This window comes from Perognathus longimembris, chromosome 2 (assembly GCF_023159225.1).
Source record: "Perognathus longimembris pacificus isolate PPM17 chromosome 2, ASM2315922v1, whole genome shotgun sequence".
In the NCBI taxonomy this organism is placed as follows: domain Eukaryota; kingdom Metazoa; phylum Chordata; class Mammalia; order Rodentia; family Heteromyidae; genus Perognathus; species Perognathus longimembris.
In genome coordinates, this window is record NC_063162.1 from 125356769 (window position 1) to 125380204 (window position 23436).

Genomic DNA, 23436 nt, shown 5'->3' on the forward strand with positions numbered 1-23436 from the left:
AATCGTATACTATCCCAAGTTTTATGTATACTCAACTTTTCTTCATTTTTCTCAGTGAATTCCCAGAGGAGCTTGTGGTGTCATTGAAAAGCAATGTACATTAACAGCCGCAAGAAGGGAGTCATTTAAAATTAGTCACTTGAAAAAAAAGTTCTGTACTCAAAAATTATTAACTTTTAAACAAAGCTGTCAGAAGTGGCTGCATAGAACTTATAATTAATGATTATTGGAGGGAAAACTGGTTTCTGTGTATTGAAATAATGTATATATTGTTTGTTTTTACTGTTGCTTTGTGTGTGTGTGGATGAGCTTACATGTGTGAATTTAGACAAGGTTTGGTTTATCTGTAGTTGGACATCCCCTAAAAGTGTGCCTGTGTTTTTCTACTTCTATATTTAATTCAAATTTAAGTAGACAGTAGAGTTCTCTTAATTGTAAAAATTTCCAAGAGAGAGGGCAAGAGTCTCCTTAGAATTTGAAAATAATCATACATGTGAACACTAAATACACAGATTAGGATTGCCATGATGATATATATATATTTACATATATTTGACACACACATACACACACACGTGTGTCCTATTTACAACTTGCAAGGGACTCACAAGCCATTTGAAGATTTAAAGTAACCAACAGTACATAGTGAAAAGGCTCATGGACTCTAAAGGATGTGAAGACAGAGAACGTGGTTAACTCTACTACGAAAGACCAAATCAGTCATGATACCACCAAACCACAGTGATAGTATACACATGCTGAAATCTTAATGTGTACCTGCAGTGTAGTACAGCATGCCTCTGTTCATAGAACTTTCCCTACAAAATTAACTTGTGATCATTTCACATAAAATGCTTTTACTTGTAGTCATAAGGATAATTAAGTGAAAAGAGATAATTAAGTGAAAATAAGTGAAAACACTACATATACTGAAAAATGACAAGTGAGAAATATGGCTAGGTGAGAAATATGGCAAGATTCTCACCAAATGATCAAACAATCAACTTGGCTGAAGATTTTGTGTGTGTGTGTGTGTGTGTGTGTGTGTGTGTGTGTTATCTATGTATGTATGTATCTATCTCTAATTGTTGTATCATTACTACATGGGATTGTATATTGTATTCTGTCTAGATTGGCAACTTTTCTGAAACTTAATGTTTGTTTTTCTCTGTATTTTCGTTTTAATTATTATTTGAAGAGAATATGTGGCACATGTTGGAAGAAGAGACACTTCGTACATAAACACATTTTTATAAACTATTCTAATCATTCTATTTATCAGAGAATACATTTTAAGTAAACTGCCAATCATCTTTTTTAAAGCAGCCAAATGACAATTATTTTGCTATTGATTTGTTGTTTTCATAAGCAAATTTGTCCTGTGTTCCTTTTCCCTTAGCTTATCAAAAGCTAGGACTACAAATATGAGCCATCACATGAGATCACTTTAGAGTACACATTTCAGATTACTTTTTATTATGGACAATTAAAATATAATATCTACAATATTCAATGTATTTTTGGAAAAACCGAAATAGTTTTTTAAGTCAAGTTCCCTTCTGCCATATCATTTCTTATGTATCAAAATTAGATTGACATAATCTGTATTTCAGTCTGTCAACATGGGGAAAAGATCATTGTTTGTTTGTTTTTTGTTTTTTTTTTTTGTTTTTTGGCCAGTCCTAGGCCTTGGACTCAGGGCCTGAGCACTGTCCCTGGCTTCTTCCCGCTCAAGGCTAGCACTCTGCCACTTGAGCCACAGCGCCGCTTCTGGCCGTTTTCTGTATATGTGGTGCTGGGGAATCGAACCTAGGGCCTCGTGTATCCGAGGCAGGCACTCTTGCCACTAGGCTATATCCCCAGCCCAAGATCATTGTTTTTTGAGTGTTAAATATGAAGATTTTTATTTTGTTGTGTTTTGAGGAACAAGAATTCATCCACCCTGAATTGGATTTCCTCCCTCCCTCCCTCCCTCCAGCCCTTTCTTTCCTTCCTTTCTTTTCTCGTTTCCATTATTCATTTCTTATTTCTTTATAAGTGCCAAACTAGAAACGTTTGAACTGCATTTAAAATGGCAATTGAAATAGAGAACTTTATTTCTTAATCTTTTTCTATTTTCAAATGCACATCCATTTTACCTCATAAGTTTTTCTAAAGTAGTTATGCATATAAACACTTGATTTTATATATAGCAACACTAAATTGTGTTACCTAGTTTTGAAAAGGTTGCAAACTTGGCGAGTGCCTATTTGGTTATTACATGCTGGTTAGTGTGACTACACCTTCAAATATAGCAAGTACTACTGAACTGATATCCTCCCTAGGCTTTCCTATGCCTTTGCTCTTACATCATTCTATTTCTGCATAGCCATTCTCTTTCTAGGGTCTTCTCCCAAGAGGTTTCCTTATTCTGTGTTTTCATATTTCCTCTTTCCTTTTTTCTTTCTATCCCACCTTCTTTTCTCGTTGCCTGTTTCATTCCTAAAACTTTTAACAAATGAAAATGGGAGAGAAAGGCAATTTTAAACCAATTTTTTCTTTAATTTAGTGATTAAGCTTAGTGTTAGCTTTAGGTTCCTGAACTTTCTACTATAAGTTGTTTAAAATCAAAACATATTTCAAAAAGAAACTAGAATACTATGTTTATTATTCTTTCCATCAGAAAACTTATCTATGTAATTGTTTCTGTGTGTTTGTGTATATATATATATATATATTTGTATACTAAACCATCTGTATGAGTTATTGCAGGTGCATGTGTTAATATTTATTTCCATACATATTTTCTAATATACCCAGCTACAAAACTTTTGGATGTAGTGATTGTATTATTTAACTAAATTCTACATATATTTTAACTGGTTTAAACAGCAGATATTTATTCAGAATTGTATATTATTTCTATTTGTTTAATTCTTATTATGTATTTTAAATCATAACCTTAACACATTTCAAAAGGGTTTTTTTCACTTATAGCCCTGTGACATTGATAAGATGATCAGTATTGCAACTCTGAGAACACTGATAAGAAATTGTTAATCTTTAACAACATGAGCCAATGTACAAACATCTTTGCCTAATGCATTAAAAGGGTGGTACATAAACTTGGAGTCTGATGAAATCTGATGCCTATGGAAAACTATAAGTAATATGCTACTTTACTGTTATTGTTAAGTAGTTAGGTGCTATGCCATGTAACATGCTGAAGAATTTAAGAGAGATGAAGTACAGTTGTGAAGTAGATTGGCTCTTGCTTACAATGTCCCTTACTCTTTCTCCCTGGGAAAGGTGCCTGTGTCTGTGGCCATGATGACTCCCCAGGTGATCACCCCTCAGCAGATGCAGCAGATCCTGCAGCAGCAAGTCCTGTCTCCTCAGCAGCTCCAAGCCCTCCTCCAGCAGCAGCAAGCAGTCATGCTGCAGCAGGTAATGTGTGTTACCTGCTTTGGTGTTCTAGCTTGGCCCAGGACTTGTATACTGTTGAGTGCACCATGAAACTCTTTGACAACTCAGACTTCACACAAAGGCAGCTTGTTAGAACATTATCATGGACATTTTAATTATACCACTTAAGAAAACTTAAATTCATGTGTCTTCTATTAAGTCATTTATTAGGTCCAGAATAAACAGGAATAGGTGTACTTGGAAAGTGAAATGAATGCTAATTTTCAAATTCTTAAGTTCATTTGATTTGTGTATGTGTCAATAAAAGTGCAACAATACTTGCCACATAGTTCTTGCTTTTAACATCTTTATCATTTTAACACTGCTTTAAATTCATATAAATAGGAAATGTGAAATGGCTGCTTTTTTTCACTTTATCTATTTTTTAATTTATTTTAAAGATGTTGCACAGAGGGGTTACACTGAAATGATCACTTTGTTAACATGAAAATAACATCCTGAGATTTCTTTTCCAAAATGTTCTGATCAGTTAAGGAAAGAAGAATTAATCTTATATAGGCTAGAGTTAGATGACTAAGCCCACAAATCATAGGAACTTGTCACAGCCTTGAATATATCTAAAGTGGGCTTTATATTATATTCTTACTTATCATTGAAAATATATTGTACTTTACCTGACTTCTTGCATAGGTAAGTACTTTTCTCTCCTCTTTGATGAGGACTACAACCTAGTTACTTATATTCCAAAGATGGATGGATTAAATTATTTTTCTAACAAGTACTGAACAAGCTGATTTTATGGAGCAAACTTTTGAATCATATACTTGGTATTTTTCTATGTCTATAGAACTTCAAATGAAAGAATAAAGTATTCATTTGGCTCTGACTTTGAGGATAAAGCTTTTCTGTAACATCTTTATAAAATTTATATTTATTTTATTATCTTTAAGTAGTTGTACAAAGGAGTTCTACCATTCAACAAGTCAGTTCTTAAGTACAATGCATCATGATCAATGTCACCCCTTTTTGCCATGCTCTCCCACCCATTCCAAACACAACCCCTCCCCTCAAGTTCCTGAGATTCCTTCACCCTGCCCTCCTCTCTTCATCCATCTACTCCTCTATTCATGACCTCCCACCATACACCTTTCAATTTGTTTGGTAATTTTTAGATTCTCGATTGGAAAATGTCAGAGCAGCTTTGGTGGGAGGGGCAGGGGCAGAGGGAGGAAGGGAATTGTAGGTAGTTCTGACTCTTCCTCTTTTGGTGAGGTGAATCTTAAGGCTCCTCTACCATGTGCCAGTCTATCAGAGTTTAGGAGATTTATAATACATGAAACTTTTGCCTTTATTTATTAAAGTCAAAATGGTTTATTCAGCAACAACTACAAGAGTTTTACAAGAAACAGCAAGAGCAGTTACATCTTCAGCTTTTGCAGCAGCAGCAGCAGCAACAGCAGCAGCAGCAACAGCAGCAGCAGCAACAACAGCAGCAGCAACAGCAGCAGCAACAGCAGCAGCAGCAGCAGCAGCCTCCTCCGCCACCACCACATCCTGGAAAGCAAGCGAAAGAGGTAGGATCCAGTTATCTCACTGGATCTGTAATCATATGAGCGGGGAAGGGACTCTGAGAGGCAAGGATGTCTAAGATCTTCCTGTAACAAGGTTCTTGCTTGTCAAAGTTGCAGTGTTATATATATTTTACTGAGCTTAATAACAGTGACAGGGAAGCTCTCCTGTGCGCCTCTTTTGTGGCATGGGACTTAAGAGCCACAAGCCACTGCTGCTCTTCTAATAGTCACTAATGAATCACAGGCTACAAAGAGCCAGACATGTGGTGGACAAAGTACTGATTATCTTGTATTCACTGAGAAGCTAAGTTGGTGAGGGAACCTTCCCCCCCCCACCACTCCCCTCAGTGGTACAGCTGAGAGAACATGCATGCAAATATATCCCATTATTAGGGGAAGGGAGAAACGAAGGGAGACACAGGTTGAGCACAGATTTCAAAGTCACAGGCCCCTGATTAATGAACTGCTCTGTAGCTTTGGAGTGGCGAGTGGAAACTTACAGTTTGATATGCTCATAAATCAAACTGACAAGCTGGCTTCTCAGGCCTAGCTTGCACTTGTCAGCAAACAGCATCAAATATAAACATAACACAAACAAAACATGTTGAAGCAGTTAAATTGATCAGCAGGTATCAGAGCTGTTGTCTTCAAGCCCCCCATTATGCAAACGTACAGGAAACAGTTCTGACCTCCTGAGGCTTTGTTTCTGTTTGGATTTGTGAATAGAATTTTAGACAGCCATCAACTACAGAATAGAAATTGCTCCCTTATTTCTCCGGAGGCTTTGGGCAATCCACATGACTTGCTCCATTATGCAGTCTGTTTTCCAGTGAGCGCATCAGAAGTTTCTCTTCTCCCCAAACTAAAAAGAAAAGGTCTTCCACAGCAGCTTGTCCTCCTTTGAAGTGTGACTGCCATCTTCTACCCTCCCGAGTCCAAAGAACGCTGGTTCATCTTGTAATGCCTCACAAAATTGGAAGTTATACTTTTCTTTATAATAAGGCACTTTTTTTGCCTTGCACATAATTTTGCCTTTTGATATATTCCAAGAAGAGAGGAGAGGGAAAAGAGAGAGCTAACAGGGCTGTCCTGTGAGCGCTACATCCCAGTTTACTAATAGATCACCAGAGACCACATGCACGCACCTCTTCAGATCACACTTATTCAATGGCAAACAAAACAAGGAGAATAGTAGGGAAATTTCTAGAAAGTATTATCTTTTTTCCCCAATTACTTTTATTATTGTCTGGTATACACTTATTCTTAAAGTGCAAATCTCTGGTATATACACTCTCCAGACATGGCTGTGTACCCTTAGTGCAAATTCCATGGTTCCTTGCCAGTCTTCACTATTTGAGAACAGAGGCAACTGAACATCTAGAACCTGATCACATTTCTGTCCCAGAACTTTGATTACGGGAGGACCCAAAACTCATGAAGAATAGATGCAGTGTGTATTTTTGTGTGAGAGTGGTGGGTAGAGGAGGCCCATGATTTCTGCTTTGACTGGCTTTTTGTTTCTTTCAATACTAGCAGCAGCAGCAACAGCAGCAGCAGCAGTTGGCAGCGCAGCAGCTTGTCTTCCAGCAGCAGCTCATCCAGATGCAACAATTGCAACAGCAGCAGCACCTGCTGAGCCTACAGCGGCAGGGACTCATCTCCATTCCACCCGGCCAGGCAGCACTTCCTGTCCAATCATTGCCTCAAGGTACCTCTCAAACTTTGTCCATCCTTTTCAATCTGATACCTCTGACCTGTATTGCATAGCCTGAGAAATTTTTTTTTCTGTTGCCTTCAAGTTTATATTTAAAATATGATTGTTCATGTAGTGGCATGGTCCATTTTCTGGAGAGTATAATGAAGAAATTTAATCACACACTATTTTCAAGTGTACAGTAAATCTCTGCTCAAGTATTTTCTTTTTGATATGAAGTGTACATTTATTAGTCAGTATGTAAGTGTGGGGATGCTGATGCCAGACAGCACAAATATGAGTGAATATACAGGAGGACAGGCAGGTAACTGGATTACTGGGCAGTCTGATAACACCCCATTCATTGTAGGTGAGCTGATAATGACATTTGACAAATAACTGATAAATGTTCCTAGTCTTGACACTGAAATCTCTGTATATAAAATGTTAAATGAATCTACAGTGCAAACTCCATATTATGCTTTATGACATCCCATACTATACAAAATGGATAGATTGTATTTGTTTTCTCTAAAGTAGCATTGCATACACACACACACACACACACACACACACACACACACACACACACACACACACATTCATAGTACAGTGGCCCATGCCTATAATTGTAGCTACCAAGGAGGCTGAGATCTGAGGATTCTGGTTTGAAACCTGGTAAAAATGGTCAAGTGACAACCCTGAGCGAGAAAGCAAAGGGAGAGCAGGTTGGCCCTGAGTGCAAGCCACAATGACAGAAATAAAAAGGGATTTTTATATTCTTATTTGTTTTGGTCCATAGGAAATGATGAGTGCTCCAATGTTATTATATACATACATAAATCTTAATTTAAAAAAAAAGAAATTCAAGTAAAATAAAAAAATAACGTTACACAAATGGCTGCTAAATTCTCTATACAAATATAAGTTCTATCATTAGACTTCACTAAAGGGTATTCTAAGTTGTATTTCAGTTTTTCTGAAATGAAATTTATTACCCCAAGTAAATTTTTATTCAAGTTCATCATGTTTTTTATAGTATAGTAGTATTCTCCCTTTACAATTCAGACTCTCTGACATAGCATAGAAAAGCAAAAACAAGTAAATATATAAAGTTAGACTCCCCTAAAAAGTAATTTAAAAAATATACAGAATAATTTTTTGGTGGGACATGAAATTAAGAAAAATATGATAAACATATTTCTTTTTATTTGTCACATTCTGTCTCAGAGTTTGTTTTTCCTAGGCATTCCCCTTTCATGTGACATCACAAAATTAATGTTCTATTCACAAATTATTGTTCAGGAGAAAAATTAGTATACTTTGAGAGCAAATGAAGCAGGAAGAGGGTTGGTTGGCTGATGATTCAGTACAAATATGGGTTTCTTTAATGAAACTATAGAAACTCACTGACTATTTTTGTAGTAAAGTTTAAATGAAACATGTTCTTTGATTCTAATGACCTGAATCACAGAGAATCTCGTTGTGAAAGAATGATTACCATAATCTTAATTTAGTAAAACTATCTCAAGAAAGTTTAAAATGATGTTAATAGTAACATGATGTAACTTCTATAAAATACATTTATTAAATTACTTTCCTCCAAAATAAGCAAAAAAAGTTTATCAAACAATGTGATCTTTGGGCTGGGGATATAGCCTAGTGGCAAGAGTGCCTGCCTCGGATACACGAGGCCCTAGGTTCGATTCCCCAGCACCACATATACAGAAAACGGCCAGAAGCGGCGCTGTGGCTCAAGTGGCGGAGTGGTAGCCTTGAGCAGGAAGAAGCCAGGGACTGCTCAGGCCCTGAGTCCAAGGCCCAGGACTGGCCAAAAAAAAAAACAACAAAAAAAAAAAACAATGTGATCTTTGAATGCTTTTTTGAAAATTTCTGAATATAGCATCTCTTTTCCCTTTCCTTCTGTTTTTACTCTTCATTGGCACACAACAGATACTGCACACAGATGAAGAACATTTAGGAAAAGAAATTATATCTGAAAACAAACTTTGAGTAGAAAGTTTATGCTATTTATTTTTATTTTGGGGGACAGAGCACATTGTGTACTTCAGATTGCCTCAGATGCAAGATCCTCCTGACATTGTTTTCTAAATATTGAGGTTACAAGTATGTGTCACCATATTAAGCAGAAAATTCATACCTTAGATAAGGTAGTTGAAATCACTAAAACATGTTTCTATTAAAATGTTAAGAAATCCATTTGAGTAAAAATAGAGTTAAAACTTCAGTTGGAATCTGAGAGCATTGCTCAAGAAACACAGCACTTGCTTAGCAGTCTGGATTTATTGTCCATGACTAAAAGAAACCAGTAGAGTAGGAATGTGGCTCAGAAGTAGATCACTTGTCTTGTAAGCACAAGACCTTGAATTCAAATACCAATATTAGGAAAACAAAACAAAAAGCCAACAGAATAGTGTTAGTTTGCTCACTGGACAGTGTTTTTTGTTGGTACCATGGAATTGAAACAAACCGGGGTTATCATTGTCTTTTATACCACTTAGATGGTTGAATGTTGAAAGTATCATTGTGAGTACCTAACAGTAAAATACAGCAAAATGTGTGTCAGGTATATTGATCAACCACAGGGAAAGGATATATATCACCTTCCATATCTAGGGGTATGCATTTGTAATTTCTGTATATATGGTTCACTCAATTATGAATGAAAAATAAACATTTAAATTATATTTGTATTGAACATGTATAACTGCTTTCTCCTTATAATTAATCCTTAGGCTACATAGCAACTCTTTACATACACTTACTTGTCATTTAATATTATAAATAATCTACAGGTGATTTAAAGTATATGGGAAGATATATGTAGGATAGGATGGAATCCAGCCTTTCAAATTTTGACGATTAAGTCATGCTAAATCCAATTCCTTCAGATACTGAAAGATTATAATAATGTGACTGTGCTATTAAGTCCAAAGCAGAGAGAAAAGTAGCAAGCAGGTTTTAGATAATGTAAACACTGAATCATTTCTGTCTTCATTACTGTTTATTTTCAGGTGAAAGTATTTTGAATACTTTTATTACCAGCTCCTCATGTTACCCAGGCTGACTGATTCTTCCCATCTTCCCTAACCCTACCTATCCTATCTAATTTAATATCATAGTCTATGGCCATACCACCCTGAATGTGCCCAATCTCGTCTAAATTAATATCCTAACTGTATCCACCCACCCTTCTTATCTTTTTTCTTCCTCAAATTTTTATTATCAAACTGATGTACAGAGAGGTTACAGTATCATACCCTTCTTATCTTAAACTGTATAAAATTTTACTTAAATATCAGCAGTAAAATTATATAATTTTGATAGAAAAGTATAGTTATAGAAAGTTTTCTTTAAAGTTATAGTGCATTTTATCATGTTTCACATTGATTATAACAAATATTTTTAAGCATTTTCGGTCAATATGAATATTCTTATAATATTTAATTGTAATAAAAACAGTATAATTAAGCATGTCTTTAAATATACAAAAGTTCACATATACAGTGGCACAAGAAGAACACAGACAATAGAACAGAAAAATTTTTAAATCAGTATCAATATACTAATTATAAAGCCATTTAATGTGTATATAGTATATCTGTTCAGCAAGAAGTAACTCCAGTTAGTGACTTCAGGTCTCCACTTCTGATATTTTGCTTCCCTCAAGTTTAGATACCTGCATGTAACAGCGGTCCAAAATTTTTAAATAGAAAATTTAAAAAAACAAAACCCTCATGAATTTAAAATTGCTTTTCATTTGAGTTAACTTGATGAAATCTCATGTCATCCTGATCCATCCCCCCTAGGCCATGAATCACCCCATGTTTCAGCATGTTCTCAATATAAATGGTACCCAGGATTACCTGGGAATTGTTTAAGGAATTACCATTCCCTGACAATGGCCTTAAAGCATAAGAGTAATGGTATCATAAATTCACATGTGTGAAGGAAAAGCAGGTTGTAGGTGCCTCCTGTAAGTGAGAAGAGAGTGTTATTAAGAGTTCTTAAGAAGGAAGAAACAAATATACTGAGGTTGCTGATTTCCTAGAGGAAGGAGTCTTCGACCTGTGAAATTCTGAAAGAGATTGTGCTACGTTTTCTATCATATCCCAAACTACATGCAGTAGATGCAAAGGACTTAGTTTAGATGACAAAGGCAGGAAATTACAGCATTAGTGCTGAGCACAGTTTCAGATACCTAGCAGGTGTCTTGAAACATAAAAGTACTGAAAATAGCCTAAAATATCTTTAGGAATTTTTTTCACCCCAATGTTTTCCGTGTTTGGGGACTTATGATTTACTTAGAATATAACATTTATATTTCCAATGTGAAAGGCCAAATATGGAATGGTGGACTTTAGTCAATGTTATTTTTTTTGTTGTACTATTTGTGCTGGTCCTGGGGCTTGAACTCAGGGCCTGTGCGCTGTACTTGAGGTTTTATGCTTAAGTTTGGTGCTCTACCACTTGAGCCATACCTCCACTTTTGTCTCTTTGGTGGTTAATTGGATCTGAGAATCTCATAGACTTTCCTGTCCAGGCTAACTTCCAACTGCAATCCTCAGAACTCAGCCTCAAATTAAGGGCCTGAGAAACCGGTGCTGGGCTGTCAAACTATTTTGAGCAAGCACCTTGTAGAGTTTGAGATCAGAGCTGTTGTGTAATACAGAAGGTGAAAACTTTTAAGTAAAACATAATAAGATCTTCTGACTGAGAAAAGTGCTGATGATAGATTTACCTCCATGTTCAACCCAAATAAACGAGTTGGCTTTTACCTCATGCACCGCTTATGGAAGTCTAGCTAACTGCCTACTTCACCATCTCAGATGTTAACTTATTCAGTGGTTACATATTTCCATAGATAAACATTTTATTGAACTATGGTATAATGCCAGAAAGATGTGCAATGAGCATCATTCATAGTTATTATTCAAATGCCATAAAGTTTTAGGTTGATAACTTGGGAAGAGTCTCTCCTTTGGGATTTGAACTATACTAAAACTCCATCACTGGGCTGAAATTTGATAAACTTGTATAACTGGTTGAATAAAATTGAGTTTTGCCTATGGATTCAGTTCATTTTATGTGTAGAGACTAACTTATGTATAGAGACTAACTTGTAAATAAGTAAATGTGTAGAGAAATATTAAAACTATATTCAGTGTGTTCTTGAGAAAATATAAGTAAGAAAGGCTTTGATTCAATTATAATTCTAATTGTTATAAAATAGAATGGGCTACTAAAACAAAATGAATAACATTAAGATGGATTTCAAAATTTTTCTTTCTTTTCATTTCTGGTACTTTTTTTTTTTTTTTTTTTTTTTTTTTTTTTTTTTTGCCAGTCCTGGGCCTTGGACTCAAGGACTAAGCACTGTCCCTGGCTTCTTTTTGCTCAAGATAGAACTCTGCCACTTGAGCCACAGCACCACTTCTGGCCATTTTCTATATATGTGGTGCTGGGGAATGGGCTTCCTGTATATGAGGCAAGCACTCTTGCCACTAGGCCATATTCCCAGCCCATTTCTGGTACTTCTGCTCTACCACCTAGACTGAAGGCATAGACCTTCAGTCTAAAATGAGTTCTACTTAGTTTATAAATTTTTTGAAAAGTTCTGTTTGAGCGACTGGGAAAGCAGGAATCAGAGGTTAGACACCAACAAGTTCATCCAACAATCTGGGTTTAGTAGTACATTTTTGTAATCCTAATTATATAGGAGACTGTGGGTAGGAGAAGAGAAGAGAAAGAATACAAAAATAATGAACCTAAAAGAGAGCTGGCTCTATTACTAGAGCCTCTTCCTAGCAAGCACAACGTCCTAAGTCTAAATCCTAGTAACACACACACACACACACACATATGCATACACATTCACAAAAATTCAATTTGATGATATTTTTATCTTGACAGGAAAACTCAAAAGCAAGAATGTAAGCTTGCCAAATTAAAACAGCAATATGAAAACCTTAAACGGCATAATCTAAAATGTGAAAGTGCAGTCTAGAGCTATGTGGAGTGGCTCACACCTGTAGTCTCAGCTCTTCTGGAGGTGAAAATCCAGTGAATCATGGTTCAAGTCAATCAGAACAAAATGGTTTGATCCCACCTACATGAGATGCTACAGGTAGGAGGAGTACTGTTTGAGGATGACCCAGGGCAAAAAGGGATACCCTACTTGAAAAATTACTAAAAAGAAACTGAGAAGACTTATGACTCAAATGGTAGAGTACCAACCTACCAAGTGTTGGGCCCTAAGTTTATACCTTATCAGCTAAAAAAGAAAACACAAAGAAAGAAAAAGAGCTACATATAAAATATCTAGTAGTAAAATCACAGCACAAGTTTTCTTATTTTTTTATTTTTATTGAAAAGCTGATGTAGACAAGGGTTACAATTACACAAGTCAGGTATTTAGTACACTTCCTTTTGAAGTGCCATCTCCTCCCTCTATTTCAGTTATCTCCCTCTCAAACCAATGTTTTAGAATACCTATCAGAAGTTAAATTCACTCATTGATGGAGATATTTGTTGTTGATTTGGGTTTTAAGTATGCACTTAGTGTTACTGCTCTGATTTTAACATTTGAACAAAATATATAACTAATATACCTGTCATTGGCTACATATTAAAAATAGATTGTACTTGTGACTGACATTAGTCCCTTAGAAAATTGTAAATCAACAACTCACTAGGTTTGGTAGACCATAAGCACAGTCTGGTGGATTTTCTGGAAGCCATATCTCTCTTCTGGAGAGAAGATGTAGAGACCCATGTCAGAGCTGGAGTAGAAATTTACCTTTGCAATGTATTCTCTTCTGAGGGATATGATTGTTTTGGCCATGGGTATGCTGCTTTTTCAAATAAAAATTGAAAAGTAGAGAGTAATATACCAGTTCAAATTGTTAAATACAAAGTTGTCTTAACAAAAAAAAGTGATGCAAATACTTCTACGAAAGTCTTGTAATTATTTTTGCTTAAAAGTTACCATAGAACAAAGGCAGAGTATCACTAAATGTTACACTTACAAATTCACAGTAGGCTTGTTTTGTTTCATTAGCTATAAATAATATAATATTTAAAAATTAATTACTGGACATAAAAATGAAAAGATATTGAAAGAATTGTGTGTGTGTATGTGTGTGTGTGTGTGTGTGTGTGTGTGTGTGTGTTCCAGACCTAGGGCTTATACTCAGGTCCTGGCACTTTCTCTGAGCTTCTTTTACTTAAGGTTAGTACTCCCCATTTGAGCCATAGATCTACTTCTTGCAGTTTTTGAGTAGTTTATTGAAGATAATATTTTCATGGGGTTTCCTGCTCAGGGTGGTTTTGAACCAGAATCCTCACATCTCAGCATCCCAAATAGCTAGTATTATAAGTGTGGAAGAATATCTTGGCTTGAAAGAATATTTGTAGTAAATTTTAAAAAGTGCTTGAAAAAGAGTGCTAGTATTATATTGAATAATAAATCATACCATTGAAAAATTTTAAACTTTGGGTGTCCTATAGATGGTAGGCCTAGATACGAATTATCAAATTGCAATTAATTCCTGGCATCTTACAGGTACCTACAGACTCTGAAAACAGATTAAAGAATTATTACTATATTACTTTCTTTGTGGTATCCCATGCATTTTGATTAAGGATACATCCTTTTATTCACTCAACTCCTATGAAAAAATCACATTCTCAAAAAGATGAGAAACCTTTTCTCTTGACCAAGGGCCATTTGGATATTTATAATGCCATTTGTGGGCCATACAGAGTTGTTAATCTAATAGAAAGCCACAGGTAATCCAAGAGAAGTAAATTTGTCTGTGTCATCACTTTGCAAATGTGATGTGAAGGGCCTTACACAGGGCTTTCCAATTTTTTGTGGTCTTAGAGTTTTCCACAAACAATTGCAAAGATTTTTAGAACGTGTGTGTGTGTGTGTGTGTGTGTGTGTGTGTGTGTGTATTACTAAGAGAAAGTGAATTATTTTAAGATAAATCTTGACTCTTTCTCTGTAATATTCAAACTCTAACTCAGTGTAATTGCTGGAACAATTGGGTTCTGACCAAACTGGAAATCCTTTCCGGAGTAATCTGCACTGAAGGATTCCTTGCATCACAAGGCAAGCATTTTTAAAAGTAGATACTATATAGGTAAACTGCAGATAAATGAGTGCCAAAGGGGGAAAATATAATAAGTAGAAGGATCAGGAAAAGGAAAGCAAATGTAGGAGGACGTGGGAGAAATTGAACTTCTAGACAAAAACCACACAGCCCAGGAAGAGGTCCTGAGGAGTGACATGAGTAATGACTAGCCTCTACCTCACCGTCTGCTGGTATGACCTATGTATAACCCCAAACCCCAAATCATTACTATTGATAACAAGATTATTAAAATATAATACAAATGGGTTGGGTGAGATGTATTGGTTATCATGGGGATTCCTGTAAAGCCAGCTCTAGCCCCAGAGGAACAGTGTACACAAGTAAAATAGGTGAAGACGACTGCAACATGAAATGAAGAGGATAGAAAATTCTAGAAACAAGAGTTCAGTTTGGAAAACATAATGTTTCAGAAATCTGGTAAGTTTGCAGAAGAATTTTAATAGGAAGGCTATAGTTTGAAGAGGAGTATGAGCTGCATATAAGGTGGTTAATCCTAATTTATAAATGCTATTCAAATCTGATGTAAATTCATATAATTGTCAAATGAGTTTGTGTAGGTATTTGCCAAACATATTTGGAGCACATTGAAATCATTAAGATTCAAGTTTTCTTTGCCACTAGAAATTTTATACATATCTATTCTCCAAGTTATAGACATACAGAATACTTGGATTGACAGTGTTTTGAAGATTACATTCCGTAGAATACCATTCATTTCAACTTTTTATCTGTCTCTGAAAGAAAAGTAAACTGAATTAGTTCTTGTGAACTATCAAGACTTTAAAACTTTCAGAGTTGTACAAAATTGATTGATAATATCCTTATTACATATTTATAACAAGTTTTAGATCCATAAGTGTTAATCAATTGTTAGATATCAAGGCTTTGTCACAAGGTCACAGTAATAAGTAATTATCAATTTTCATTTTATTATTGCCTGATGGGTATTGCTAATTTTCAATTCCAACTAATAATATGAAAATCCTAGAGAAGGTAAAGATACTTACATTATCAAATTATTAACAGAACTTATAACTAAGTTGCTCATGATTCTGTCTAAATGCACTGTCATTTACAAAGTACAAAACATGTTTTTAGCCACCCAATCTATATTAAATAAACTATTACCAGTTATAATTCTTTAAGCATTTGTCTTATAGGTAAAAATGTTCGTGAATACGATAGTCTTTTTGAGCCACAAAATTTCCATATGGGAATCAGCATGTTTTTCATTATCAGTCAAGTCAACAAATATTTATTTACAACAAAGGACTATTCTAGCGACTAAAGATATGGCAGTAAATTAAGAAATACCTGTTAATCTTTATAAAATATAGTTTTAATGGGGACAGTGGGAATGATCCATAGCTTAAAAAATATTTTTTAGAAAAATAGCATAAAGCATTAAAAATGCTAGAAGGCATGATGGAGAAGAGCACTCACTAGTTTAACACTGTGGTCAAACACTGCTATGGGTGAGCTTAGAGTCTTCCATCCTTGGGAAGGGATGTAGAAAACAATCCTTCCATTGTCATTGGTTCACCACTACAGGGATCGGTGATTATATGCTAAGGGATGGGGGTAAGTTCAGTCTCCTCTCCATTGTTCTGTATGCACTTGCCTCTGTTCATTCCAACCCACCCACTAAAATGGTAAAGAGGTAAACCTGTGTTCCAGATCACCATCACTAGGGAATCTAATGTCATGAACTCTAGTTTGGGCATAAGGATTTTTTGAATAGCACTTCCCCCTTTCAGTCAGAGGTATACCTAGTAATAAAGAACACAGAGGTTAGAGCTGAAGGGGTACAGGTTTTGAATTCTACACACTGTTTATGATTTCAGTGATTTAGAAGCAACACTCTTAACCTTTCTAAGATTCTTTATGTTCATGTGTAATCTCCAGTGGGATTAACTGATGTTTTGAATGTAAAGCATTTAATAAGGCTCTAGAATACAGCAAATACTTAATGATAAATGATAGTAATTATAATTACAGTCTCATTTTCCTAGCATATGTGGTGTGTGTGGGGGTGGGTCTATGTGTGTGAGTGTGTGCACACACACATGTTATTGATGTTTATACTCAGGATTTTGTACATTTTAGGCAGATACTTTATTTAAGCCATCCTTCTCAGTTGAATTATCATTATTATTATTATTATTAGCCAGCCCTGGGCCTTGGACTCAGGGCCTGAGTACTGTCCCTGGCTTCTCTTTGCTCAAGGCTAGCACTCTGCCACTTGAGCCACTGCGCTCTCTACATATGTGGTGCTGGGAATGGAACCCAGGGCTTCATGTATATGAGGCAAGCAAAGCACTCTTGCTACTAGGCCATATTCCCAGCCCTAGATGAATTATGTTTTCTGGATAGAATTTTGCCTTTTATACAGAGCTGGCTGGATTTTTAATCTTTCTGTGTACATCTCCTGGGTAGCTAAGACTGCAAGGTAACAAGCCACAAGACCAGGTTTGTGTTTGTTTGTTGAGATAGTAACTTGCTAATATTTTTGCCGACTCTTGGCCTCAAACTGTGTTCCTCACAATCTCGGCCTTCCAACTGGCTGGACTTATAGGTATGTGCCACCATTATCGACCCTAGTCAGTCATTTTAATATTTTCTTAATACAGTGTTTTAAAAAACAAAATCACTGAAGTCAGACCACCTGGATTAGAATCACCAGGTATAAACTTTTTGCCATCAGACACATTTTTGAATTTTGTTCTTTGTTCTCTAAATTGATTAAAATAAAATGATGATTTTGTTAGATTATAGTAAGCATTAATGACCATAAGGAAAAGAATATGTAATGGTGTAGCATTTAGCTCATGTAAGTGCTGTTTTATAAATCATATGTGATAAAGGATAATCTTAATAATGTATTTCAAAACTTTTGTTAAAATCCAAATGAGTAGATTTCACCTAGACATACTATTGTGATGATGGTACAATCATGTAAGTTTGTATGATTTGAACCAAGGGATTGAAGTGAGTAGTGAGCTTTTTATCCATCAGACAAAACTGAAGAGGAGCTTTAACTATCACTTACTATACTTAAAAGATCCATGGAAAAAAATACTAGTTTTTTCTCAGGTATCACAAAGAAAACCTCATGTACAGTCTTGTTGAGAAAGAATAATATCCCCAAAATTGTTAAATCTCTTTTTTTTAGTTGAATGATAATTATTTTTTCTGATATTCTTTTTTCTTTCTTGGTTTTTTGCCTTTTCTTTTTTATGATATACATTATTTCTAAAATCTAATTCTCTTTCCATTCATTGTTGATTTATGAGCAGCAAGTAAAAGCAATATATGCACTTGGGGCTCATGCCTGTAATCCTAGCTACTCAGGAGGAAGCTACCCTTAACCAGATGTTGGGTGGGTTACATCTATAATCCTTATTACTGAGGAATCTAAGATCCAGAGGACTGAAGTTTATGGGAAGAAAAGTTTCTGGGACTCCATCTCCAAAATAACCATAAAAAAGCCAAACTGAAGGTATACCACAAATGGTAGATTACCAGCTATGCAAGCAAAGCTGAGTACATGTTGATGTCCTAAATTCAAGCTATAGTACCACAAAGCGGGGAAAAGCTACTCTTAAAGGATGATTAGGTATACAGGTTAATTGTTTAACTTTGAAATAAAACATGTAAGGATTTTTCCCTCTCTCTCTTTCTCTTTCTCTGTCTCTCTCTCTGTGAGTACTACCGGTTGAACTCAGATACTCAACTACATGAAATATTTTCACACAGGGACCTGGGCTTATAAAAGGGCTAGCTCAAGACCCTGGCACAAACATTTTCCTCCCTCCATGTGACCTGGCTTGAGAACCACCATGCCTGGCTTGTTTGTTGAGATGAAGTCTCATAAACTTTTTGTCAATCTCTAACTCTGCCTTCTGAGTAACTGAGATTACAAGTATATACTACAGGCCCAACCTTGCAGGATTTTTTTTTCCATTAACTCATATATTTACCCCAATACTATTGATTTCAATACCATTTTCAAAATGCCAATCTTTAAAAAATAACTTATTTAGGACAAAGTTATAGTTCAGATGACATACAAGCAAGTTTTAGTAATCACTTTTGTTGTTGGAATGAATCCATTACTTATCCACACTTGTAATATAAACTTTTGGTCCTAATAGTCAAGCTTTCTTTCCTCTTATAGCTGGCTTAAGTCCTGCTGAGATCCAGCAGTTATGGAAAGAAGTGACTGGAGTTCACAGTATGGAAGACAATGGCATTAAACACGGAGGGCTGGACCTAACCACCAACAATTCCTCCTCTACTACCTCCTCCACCACTTCCAAAGCATCACCACCCATCACTCATCATTCCATGGTAAATGGACAGTCTTCAGTCCTCAATGCAAGACGAGACAGGTAAGTCTCCACAGCTACATTCAGTAGATAAATGGATAGCTATCCATCACCACATTTCAGTGTCATCACTGAGCAAATTAAAAGTAAAAATGAATACTTCATGAGGACAAAGTGCAGAGAACAAGTTAAGTAAGAATTGTTATCTCATTTTTATTATGTAAATAAAGCAAATGAAATGTCAGTAATGTAATAGATGTGGTTGGTAAATTTTCCTGAAGAAATATGTTTTTTCCAAGTGCATATAAAATTCTGTGTCCATGTATGCCGTGACTAAGAAATCACAATTAACCTGATTTATATGAGAACTTTTAACCATTTTCAGGCCAATATACAGTTTCTAATTTTCACTTAAGTAAAAATTCATACACACTTATACTCTCCTCAGTATATTGAACAAACTCTTAGAAATTAGACAGTGTATACACATTGATAAATAAGCTCAATCAAAAGAAACAAGAAGATAGAACTGCTTTTATTTATTGTTATGACATGGTAGGATTTTTTAACACATAAAAATATAAACATGGGTGTTTGTCTATATGACTTTGACTAACAATCAGTACAGCGAAATAATTTGATGGTCAAAACATTGAATACATAGTTAGATAATTTTTCAATTTCCTGTTTTATTTTTGTTGTGTAAAAATCTGTTTGTTAAAAAAATATCCAGGTACTTTTTTTCAAAAAATGTTATTGATTTAAATGTTACACTAAGAAAATCTAAAATAATTGACATGAAGTATTAAGCTAAAATATTGCTCAGAACAAAGTCTCTTTGGAAAGATGGAAATTAATTGGAGAATTCTATGATACAATAGTATAGATTCATTTATAGTTGTATGTAAATGAAGTGGGTTCATAGTGATTTGTTTTGAATAAAAATATACCTACTTTAGTCAGATATGTATATATTTCATTTACATCTTTGTCATAATTAATTTCTCAAAGAAACAAATGTTTAATGATAGTGTACTTTAAAATGTAAATAGTGTTCATGGCCTCTTTTGAGCAGGTAGAAAAGTTCATGTCAGTTTTTTTTTTTTTTTACAAAATGATACACTTATGAACACTGTCATGCTATTGTTTTGAGATTAACTTGAAAACAATATCTTTCAAAAGTTAGTTTCTCTTGGATTCTTTATACAGTATATATAATATATAATATATAATAGTCACTCGTCAAAAGCTTACAGTTATTAGGTAGGGGTATAGTTAATGAATACTGGCCCAGAGTAACATATTGAACCAAGTAGGTCTATTAAAATATATATGGGCCACATATAAATATTAAACTATTTTAATAATTTCAATGTCCTACACATTTATATCTCTTTTTAAAAATAATTTCAAAAACTTTATGGTGTATGCTATTACTTTCTTTAAAATGCCTTCTTTTACTTGAACATATAAGAATGTGCATTTTTTTTTTGTTTAGAGGCAAAATGTTACATGAAGGTCATATGGCAGAATTAGCATATGATATTATACAGTCCTCTTAGTTTTTCTTCCTTTATTAACAGTCATCTTTGGCTCTCTTTCTTCTCTAATTGGAACATCATCTAGCCTTGGCAGTTGAACTATTCAATAGAACGATTAAATTTTTCTGACTGCTCTGAGCTGAATTGACCTGTTTTGACCTGTTTGTCACTGATCGTAACCTGACAGGCGCTAGCAGCCTGCAACGATTATGGCTTTTTGAGATGAATCTGACGTCCTGTTCTTTTGCTACAGCTCGTCACATGAGGAGACGGGGGCCTCACACACTCTCTATGGCCATGGGGTTTGCAAGTGGCCCGGCTGTGAAAGCATTTGTGAAGATTTTGGACAGTTTTTAAAGTAGGTTTTAACTTTAGTATTTGAGTGGGAGGTGCACTGTATGGGAGTCTCAGATACGTCATAAATAAAAATAAAGGGAGCTGTGGAAAGATCCATCCAAAAACATACCAAGTTCTCAGTGAATTCCAACAAGTAGATTATCCATGTTAGGTTCAGAAGGTGGACACATCATGGTCATCTTTTGTGAGCATCTTTTATAAATCATCAGTAAGACTTTTGAGAAAATGAACAAGAACCTACTATGGTACCGAGATTAATCATATACAGACATGGTTTTAGGATACCCTTAATTCTGAATTTACAATGAAAATTTCAGGTCATATATGAGAATGCATAAAATCTCTCTATGTATTTCGATAAATAGGTGTGTTTTGAGTTTATTTTTGAGTTACAGATTTTTAATTTCCCAGTTTAAGTAATGATATTTAATAACAAGAATGAAAATTAGAAGTTAATGGTATGGAAAACCTAAAAGAAAAAATTGTTTTACCTTTTTGTCCTTCTTGAAACCAAAAGTTGCATACATGACTGAATGATTATAGCTCATCTAATTTAAAATCAAAGACTTGGGCCATCTTAAATTTTTTTTCAAACAATGATATTGGATTGTTAAAAGGTTATTTTTAGGGGATGTTCATCAAATGAAAATATTCATCTTTCATAAATCCATTTTTACCACCCCCCCAACACACACACAGACACACACACTCACACACACACACACACGACTATCAGTCACAGGAGAGATCTAAGTAAAGAGCTCCTCCAGACAGGGTTTATGGAGATGAGTAACTTTGCAGGCTGAGACTCTTATGTTGTCATGGAGCAGCTCACAGGGTGAATGAACTGTTTCATGCTTCATCAACAATTAAGTTAATTAGCTCATTTGAAATTGCACTGCTTTGTTGCCAGGATGTTGGCAGAAACATCAAAAAGATGTGTTTACAAATGGTAGACTGACTATTGCGTAGACAGTGAAAGCACCATCAACATGGTACAAGACCTTGGCATTATAAGAACTTTATAACTGACTTACAGTGAGACTTCCATGAAGATTTTGTCTTAGCTTTTCAACATTTCTGACCAATTAAAAGAAAATTTGCTTCATGTAGCCCAACAGATTTTTATAAATGGAACACTTGCATCTGTTAGACCAAAGGAGCAGTGAGCTGCTGTTTTGCAGAGAGGAGGCATGAAAGTCATTATCCTGTTCCAAGCAAAGAGAGCTAAAAAAAAAAAAAGCAAGATAGCTTTGCTAACAGTTTTCTTTCTTTAAAAAAATACAGAATATGAGGTATAAATTATTTTAACAAGTAATTTCATATTTCCTTGTTTGAATAGGTTAATCTTCACCAATATGTTATCTTGTTTACTGTTGCTTGGATAAGAATTGCATTAGTTCATAAAAATGGCAATTTAAGTAACAAGACTACTAAAAGTTGTGCACTTTTTTGCTCCAAACTGCTTAAAATACATCTTTTTTGCACCCCCACTTTTTTTTGTAAAACTCAAACTTTAGCTGTATATAGTACTCCATATCTGGATGATAATGAGTTCAAGGCCAGCCTGAAACTGGTCCCAAACTAGCCTGGGAAAGAAGGAAACCCTGCAAAAGTAATAATAATAAATCTTTTGGCACTGGAAAGAGGCACTTTTATTCATCCCCAACTGTTTTTTTTAACTGCTCACAATCAGAGGAAGATGAATATAAACTCTACTTGTATCCCCCACGGTCCTTTTTCATATTCCTGCCAACGTTTTTTACTTTATTTTTTTTCTTAACTGAAGAAACTACAATTAAAAAAGCATTTCCTTTCTATTAAATATCAACTTCAGTTTCAGAGAGTGACCATTTTTCCAACCCATTAGCTTCATAGGGATGACAGAACTAATGACAATAGATTTTTAAGGTCTTTCTTTGAGTCTATTTTTGTTATGATGTGTATGCGTTAGACTGTTATTCAAAGATCTGTGATAAATTCTGATAGAGCAAATGTCAGTATTCTGTGATAAAATGAAATATTAATTAGATGCCGTCTCATAGTGGTAAACTCTCTTTCTTAAAGATGTACAAGAAAAATAAAAATTAATAAGACAATATAGCTTAGAAATGAACTAACTTTATTATGAAGGAAGTGATGAACATGTCACCACCTGTACACACTTTCACAGAGGAAGCTTCTCTTTTTGTAAGGAAGGAGAGAACTTAGGATGAGCCATATAAAAAGCCAGAAAGATCGTTATTTCAGATTTTTCCTGTTTACCTCTTCTCACAAAATTTCATATTCAAATTTATTAAAAGTTTTTAAGGATATCAACACAACTATTCTATTTTCTGTTTTACAAGTTTGTCTTTTCCA

At 34.9% G+C, this 23436-nt stretch overlaps 1 protein-coding gene across 1 annotated transcript in view; it reads left to right on the forward strand.

Moving 5' to 3' along the window:
- The window catches only part of Foxp2 (forkhead box P2), a 496440-nt gene that overhangs the window by 425324 nt on the left and 47680 nt on the right, over positions 1-23436 (forward strand). The window contains exons 7-11 of the mRNA XM_048340096.1: positions 3289-3426; positions 4767-4979; positions 6510-6684; positions 19027-19240; positions 20972-21076. Coding sequence (XP_048196053.1) covers positions 3289-3426; positions 4767-4979; positions 6510-6684; positions 19027-19240; positions 20972-21076 — 845 coding nt within the window. The remainder of the gene's footprint in view (positions 1-3288; positions 3427-4766; positions 4980-6509; positions 6685-19026; positions 19241-20971; positions 21077-23436) is intronic.